Source organism: Chrysochloris asiatica, unplaced genomic scaffold (genome assembly GCF_000296735.1).
Source record: "Chrysochloris asiatica unplaced genomic scaffold, ChrAsi1.0 scaffold00078, whole genome shotgun sequence".
Taxonomy (NCBI): Eukaryota; Metazoa; Chordata; class Mammalia; order Afrosoricida; family Chrysochloridae; genus Chrysochloris; species Chrysochloris asiatica.
The window spans coordinates 4,764,240-4,771,743 of NW_006408596.1; the positions used below are offsets into that span (position 1 = coordinate 4,764,240).

The following is a 7,504-nucleotide window of genomic DNA, read 5'->3' on the forward strand; positions in this document are numbered from 1 at the left end:
CACTGTTGGTCGTTTTGACATAATTTAGGATTTAATTTTCAGTCTATTTCCTTTTTTGTTTGCCTGTTCTACTCCAAAATTCCCCCTCAGGCCTTTTTCCTAATGATAAACAGTTCAGGGCCAGTTGTGGCCGTTTTGTTTTAAGTGGAAACTGTCACTTTAGAGTTGGAGGAGATCTGTGCGCATGCGTAGTAGAACCCTCTTGAGGGTGGGGCTGGGGTGCCCACTAGCTCAGGCACCCCTATAGTTACCAGAATGGAGGTGCTCAGACAGCAAGGGACCAATGAACAGATACCAAAAGAAAAAAATGTCCACACCTTTGTCTCCGCGGTTCTGTCAGGCGTCCGTGGCTGCTCTGATTCTTCCCCCGCTTGGTCTCACCCAAGATGGCAGCTCCTAGAGCAGCTGAGCATCTTGAATTAGAAAGCAGTGGATTTCTTGCTTCTGCTACAAATTCCCCCAGCTGTAAGCCTTCCAACCTTCTAAATATTCCTTTATATGTGGTTCAGAGTTCTGGGACCATCCCCTGAGCCTTCTTGGTCCTGTATTCTGTGTTGTTGCTAACGGAGCTCCTCACTGCCATCTTGTTTGTTCTCCCCAATCATAGACTTTTACATCATCATTTTGATGAGACCAATTAGTTTTGATTTCTTTTCTCAACATGGATTTCAGGAGGGATAGGCCTAGGGTCCCAGTGTGTTTGGGAGGCACCAACTTCAAGTTGAAGCATGAATCCTTACTTTCAGAGTTCTCAGCCTTTCATATGTACTTGAGGAGGGAGCTGCGGTATGCAGTGTTTCCTCAGCTTTGACCAATGAACCCTCACACAGAGCCTCTCAGTGGAAGGCAGTTTGGGAAACACTGTTTTGACCTCACTTCCCTAACCAACAGCCAAGACTGTGCTAAGTTAGAGACACCATCACTTCTGTCCCATGACCCCATTTTGGCGTGTGAGAACCTGAAACTGCTGAGAATCATCAAACCTTAAAAACTACTGCCCCGAGGTACCCCCTCTCACTCATTGGCCTCTGTTTTCCTCCCCAAGACTGACCAGAGCTGTCCCGTGTCGACTGGCCGCGCACAAGGTGAAGAGCCTGCTCAAGGGCCAGGGCTTCCCGGAGTATGTGGCTCCTTTCGGAAATTCCCAGGCCCATGATGCACTGGGCTGGGTGCCTGTCCATTTCCTCACTCATTCTTCCAGCGACAAGGTAAAGGGGAGAAGTGGAAGGCCCAGTCCCGTGCTCTCTTCCTGTGAGTGGGGAGAATAGAGGCAGCTGGGTGAGCCCTTGGCTGTTGTTGTTGATGGTTCTGGGAATTGGTTATGGAGTAACCTGCATCTTGACTACTGATTTTGCCTCTAAGTAGCAATATTGCCTTCATCTGTGAAACAGGGGTGAGAGTTACAGTAGTAATCTCATGAACTTGTTGAGAGGATTAAATGAGGTACCATTCATGAGACGCTTTTCATGTTGCCTGGTGGCCCCTCTGTCAGTGGGAACAGCTGCTCTCCTGTAAACCATGGTGGTTGGCGGGGTTGTGACAGGAGCCCTTCCCTAAGCATCCCATGATGAAACACACAGACCTAAGGATTGGCTCTGAAAGGTGGAGAGTCTTCTCCCCACAGCTGGCTTACCCATCCCCTCTCCCAACTCTATCAAGGCAGCCCACAAGCTTTCAATTCACAAGGCCCTAGGAGAGTTTAATGGAAGTTGACATCCTACAAATAGGTTCCTGTTCCCATGTGACAGTGCTGCCCACCTCTGTCTTTTGTCTTAGCAGTCAGCATGTGGGCCTGCCCCCACCACGGAGGAGGCTGCTCCCGCAATCCTTTAATTGCCCAGCTTTTCCTCAGCACAGTTTCTTCAGGCCTCTCATTATCCGCTTAGCATATTTATAGCTCGGGGATAATGGGGGTGAAGATGAGCTCACAGCTCCACCTGCCCTCTCTACCCTTTCCACCGAGTCCCCAGTGGAGACTGGTGATTACTCAGGCCCTGCTGTTCAGCTGCTAAGTCCTGGCTGAGCTTTGTCACCTCAGTGAACCAGAATCCTTAGAGATGAAGGAGGACATCCAGTTATTACTTCCCCCTCAGGAGGCTGGGGGAGGAGCAGCTGCAGGCATTAGAACTGCCAGGGGCCTGGTCCAGGGGGCTCACAGGGCCTCTAACAGGTTGGGTACTAACCTTCTAGGAAGAGCAGTTTACGGTAGCTGCCTGTTGCTTCATCTCCTGATACGGGCATGGATACCAAGCTTTTCAGCCTATAGTTTCCTAAACGGCACTTCTAAGCTAAGGAATTCCCATCGGTCTCTTCTTGGCGGGTTCCAAACTTAGCAGGACTAATTGCTTTTCATGCTTCCAGGAGTTGTACTTTTTAAAAAAATGTTAATGGTGGAAACATGTCAACCACTTTTTACCAAAGTAAAACAGTACAGTGGTGTTCCCATCTATCCATCATGTAGAATTGATAGTTACCACAGTTACCAACTGGAGAACCTTGAGAGGCAGGACTGAGGTCTGGAAGGCCCTACTGTCACATTCTTCCAAAGAGGTCTCATGGGTCTCAGGACTGGCTCCTGCGACCTCAGACTTGACTCGGGCACCTAGGCTGTGGCGCAGCTGCTCTTAGTTCAGATGTTTTCTTCACTAGTTGCTGCTGAGTTAGGTTCAACTCATGGCAACCTATATATCACAGAAGGAAACATCACACCATCTTCATGGTTCAGATAAGACACTAACGTCATTGACAGTATACATGTATTCCCTGTATACCTAAATGTAACATCTTAATTGCCAACTGATAAAAATAGATCATTGAGAAGAATGTGCTTGAATTTCCTCAAAGTGCACTTGGACATATTGTTCAATCAGGTGTAGCTTCAATCTACTAATACTGCAGTCCTCTCTCCCTTCAGTGCCAGCTTCTCTTCTAAAGTTATGTCCCTCTGAGATGGATAGAAGCCGGTAGCAATGTTCCCATTTTGCAGTTAGGTCAGTTAAGGCCCTCAAGGTCCCGCCGCTGGGTATTGATAGTATCACAACTCCCTGGTGCTGATGGCTTCAATAGCAGCAGGCGGATTTATAGAACTCTGCTTCAGGTATTAAAATATTTTTGGAGCATTGAGTGCTTTATACACTTTCTTAAGCTGTGATTATCTGGACTCCCAGTCTATTCAGTCTCTTGTTCAGAACATTTTGTAATATGTGAAACATTTTATAATTAAAACTCTGAACTGCAGGTTAAGTTTGACTTGAAGTTGGATCCTGTTCCCATTGACCAATGGCATTTTGTTTTGTAGGATTCATGCCAGGTCCCAGTGGCTTTGGTTATTGAAGTGAAGTGGACTAAATATGGTTCCCTGGTGAACCCACAGGCTAAAATCGTGAATGTGACTGCAAACCTCCTTTCATCCCCATTCCTGGAGGTAGGCCTAACTTTAGTTTAAAAGTGTAGGTTAAGAGTGAACTCCCATCATGGTACAGCTTGGCCAGGGCCGGAAAATACAGAAGCTGATGGTGCAGCCCATCATTCACCACTTCAGATACTTTCAAAATAGATCCCAGACTCAGGTATGGCTCGATGAGCAAGTGAATATGTGGACCGAGGAATGGATTATAGGTTCCGGTGACTATCTGAACTTGTATTAGATGATGTAGAAGAGGTGCGATCTAAAACAGTCCAGAAACAACTGGGTCGGATCCTACTAAGGGGAGGTACTCCCATTCTGCTGCAAACTACAGCCAATTAGAAATGATCGTTGAAGTGAGAAGTTGTTGAGGGCAATATTTTGCCCCCCTTTTTAGGTGTCCCTTGTTAGGAAGCAGCAGCCACTCTGAGGTGGAAAGAAGAGGCCATCTGCTCCTGTAAAGATTGACCAGTCCAACTCCGCCTTGTAGGGTTGCTGTGAGTCGAAATTGACTCAGTGCTGGTGGTGGGGGTATTGTTATGAATAAGGAGCCCTGGTGGCACAGTCAGTTAAGCACTCAGCTGCCAACAGAATCCACCAGCTGGTCTGTGGAGAGAAAGATGAGACTGTCTGTTCCCATAAAGGTTTGGAAACACAAATGATCAGTTCTGTTATGTCCTATAGATCATTGCGAATTGGAATCAACTCAACAGCAGGTTGGTTGTTATGAGTCTAGTTCTAAAATGTGTTCATATTGCTTTAGTTACTCTAATGTTATTGTTGTTGTTGGGTACCGTGACATCAGTTCCAACTCATAGAGACCCTGTGTACAAAAGAACCCAACACTCCCCTTCCCTGTACCAGGGTCACAGTAATGATCGTGTTTAAGTGCATTGTTGCAGCCATTGTGTTGTTGAGGAGCTTCTGTTTTTTCCCTGACCCTCTACGTCACCAAGCATGATGTTGTCATTTTTACCAGATCACAGTCCAGGCTGTGGGGTGGTTTTAATTTAAAAAAATTAAAACGTTAAGTATAGGCCAAACCAGAACTCATGCTTGACAGGTAGAATTCATTTTGTGAAAAAGATTATTACTCAAATTTAAATAATCTGGATTCCTAAACAGCTGAACAATCCTTTATATCCCACTTTGTTGTTGTTTAGTGCGATTGAGTCAGTTGTGACTCAAGAGCAACCCTGTATAGGATTTCCGAGGCCTGGCTGGGGAGCTGGTGCCACCGATCTTGCACATGAACCAGCAGTGTGCCACACCAGGACTCCATAGCTTATTTACTGTTAAAAAAGAGAAAAAACCGTCTCCACAGATAATGATTTTATTTATATTAGTATTCTTGTTAAGATTTTAGCTGTAAAATTCTTATGCAAACTGAATTATCACTGAGATTGGCAACTTAGGTAAAATCGTATCTCTTGTCTAAGTTAATGGCTTGGCGTTCTGGTGCGATGCTGCAGGATAAGCTCTGGACTGCAACCTGGAAGGCTAGTGGTTCAAACCCACCAGCTGCTCCTTGGAAACCCTATACAGGGTCGCTATGAGTTGGAACCGACTCGATGGCACTCAGCAACAACAAACCTCCATGTATCAACCAAGTCAGTAGAGTCATCGATGTCCCATCTCTGTTGTCCTGGGGATAGATTGGAGGGCGAGCTTGTCTCACTCTGAAATCTGATTGCAGGCAGACTCAGGAAATGAACGGACGATTCTTATTTCCACCGTGGTGACTTTTGTGGATGTGTCTGCACCTGCAGAGCCTGGTTTCAGAGCGCGGCCAACTATCAATGCCAGGCTGCCCTTCGATTTCTTCTTCCCATTTGTTTGAGGTAAGTTGTTAACTAAGGATGCCGCATGCCACAGCTGTAAGGACTTTACATTTAGTATAACGGACACGTGGGCCAGAGGACCCTCCCAAATGTCCCATTTTGTTCCCCTTCTCCTGACCCTTGAAACCTCCCACACCAACACAACCCTCTCCACTCTGTCCTCCCAAGTCTTTTGGGGCTAGCCGGGAATTGTACTATACTTGGTTTAAATGGAGCACATAGAAAACATCTGGTCTGGGTCCTTATCAGCACTCTCAGCACGTAGGTCGAGTGTGCAGAACAAGTTTGCTGTGCCCAGGCTCCGTCTAGCTTCTTCATCCCACTGCTTGAGTGCAAGTTATTTTAGAAATATTCATTGTTTCCAGCTCAGGTTTTCTTCCCTTTTCAGGGCCCCTTGAAGAGAGTACGAAAATAGCAAACTCCTGTCTAAAATGGTGCAAGCAAAGCACAAAGCCTCATGAGGGGCTCTTTCCCCAAAGAGCATGTTAATTACAGCATAGCCTTGGCTCTAATTGCCATTGCTGAGCCTTGGCTGTTGGGCTGGTGCGATGCCACATAGCAGGTCCAATCAGTGGAAGCCAGAAAGAATACAGGAGGAGGGCCTGGGGGAAGGAGAGAGTTTATTTTACACATTAATTGTACAGTAATTGAAAGCAACTTTGTCAGGTGACAGAACGGGGTGGGCTGGCCAGAAGCTGGTGATGCAGCTGTGTGGTGTTGAGGGGGCTTGGGTCCCCGGAGCAGCCTCCTGGTGGGTGGGGGACACAGCACGAGGAGCTGTTCAGAACAGCTTGGAAGTCAAAAGGACTTTTCTAGAATGGGTTGGCAGCTAAAGTAGCTGCTTTTCCTTTTTTCTTTCTTCTTTCAGAATGCTCAGTGAAAGGACGTGCTGGCCCTAAACATACATTGAACTTCAAAAAGTTGATGAGATTAAATTTTTTATATGACTAGTAATTGTTCAGTTCATTGTTTATCTTCAAGCAAGAGTACAGTGTTCCGTAAGAGAAAGTAAGAGTTCAGGATACGTTGATTATACAGTGAGGGGTGGTACCGGGAGGACACTAGACTTCATGATACATTTACTACATGATGGGACACTCTTGGCCACACCAAGGGAGAAATACAGCATCAGAAAAACTGCCCGTGCCGACTGCCACAAAGCTGGATGTGAAGGAGTCAGAAGCAGACCCAAACGGCCCAGACAAGGCTGTTGTCCTTCTCGTCCCAGGCCCAGCCCGGTCCCAGGGGCAGGCTGGTACGCACCTAGTTCAGGCTGGTACGCACCCAGGTGCAGCGGGTACGCACCTAGTTCACCTCACCAATAAGTCCATGCTGTCTCAACAGCTTGTTAAGTCTTTCAATTTCTTGTTCCTGTTGGTAGAAAAGTAGACAAACGTTCATGTTTACCTTCTGTTCACAGCCTCACCAGAGAGATGACAGTCATTCAGTGAGCCCAGATACAGGGACACAAAGTGAATGAAAGCCAGCAGAATCCCCTCTGAAGGGGACAGCTGCAGTCAGAGGCAGTGCAGAGAGCAGCAGTGACAAGGACCGACACCCAGAACAGGGAGGAAGTGATGCCTCCAGTGAATCGAAAAGTTCCAGGGAGACTTAGGTGCCCGGCTCTGGCCCCACAGGAGCAGAGGTAGGACGGGGATGCACACAGATGACATTTCCCATGTGTCCTCTTACCTTCTCTGAGCAGCTGAACTCAAGGTGTTGAATCTTGGCAGCCAGTTGTATGTTAATCTGTTTTAACCTTAAGAGTTGCCGTTCTGAACGTGTCTTAACTGAAATAATTATCCCTGGAAAAACAATTGAGGGTATCAGTGACACTGGTTTCTAATTTAACACTTTCTTTTTAAAATTTGTATTTTTATCCTATTTATTGATGTATCTAGAAGATGCATAGGTACTACAGCTGTGTTTAGTAGACTTAGATACTACAGCTGTATCGAAAGACATATAGGTACGACAGATGTATCTAGAAGACACATAGGTACGACAGCTGTATCTAGAAGACACATAGGTACTACAGCTGTATCTAGAAGACACATAGGTACTACAGCTGTATCTAGAAGACACATAGGTACGACAGCTGTATCTAGAAGGCACATAGGTACTACAGCTGTATCTAGAAGACACATAGGTACTACAGCTGTTATCTAGAAGGCACATAGGTACTACAGCTGTATCTAGAAGGCACATAGGTACTACAGCTGTATCTAGAAGGCACATAGGTACTACAGCTGTATCT

At 46.3% G+C, this 7,504-nt stretch overlaps 2 protein-coding genes across 2 annotated transcripts in view; one reads left to right on the forward strand and one right to left on the reverse strand.

Moving 5' to 3' along the window:
• Positions 1–5,246, forward strand: part of TCTN1 (tectonic family member 1) — a 55,159-nt gene extending 49,913 nt beyond the window's left edge. The window contains exons 12-14 of the mRNA XM_006865419.1: positions 1,046–1,208; positions 3,299–3,424; positions 5,103–5,246. Coding sequence (XP_006865481.1) covers positions 1,046–1,208; positions 3,299–3,424; positions 5,103–5,246 — 433 coding nt within the window. The remainder of the gene's footprint in view (positions 1–1,045; positions 1,209–3,298; positions 3,425–5,102) is intronic.
• Positions 5,247–6,537: 1,291 nt separating this feature from the next.
• Positions 6,538–7,504, reverse strand: part of HVCN1 (hydrogen voltage-gated channel 1) — a 36,035-nt gene continuing 35,068 nt past the window's right edge. The window contains exons 5-6 of the mRNA XM_006865420.1: positions 6,940–7,052; positions 6,538–6,618 (exon numbers count right to left, since the gene is read on the reverse strand). Of these exons, the coding sequence (XP_006865482.1) occupies positions 6,553–6,618; positions 6,940–7,052 (179 nt within the window). The 3' untranslated portion in view covers positions 6,538–6,552. The remainder of the gene's footprint in view (positions 6,619–6,939; positions 7,053–7,504) is intronic.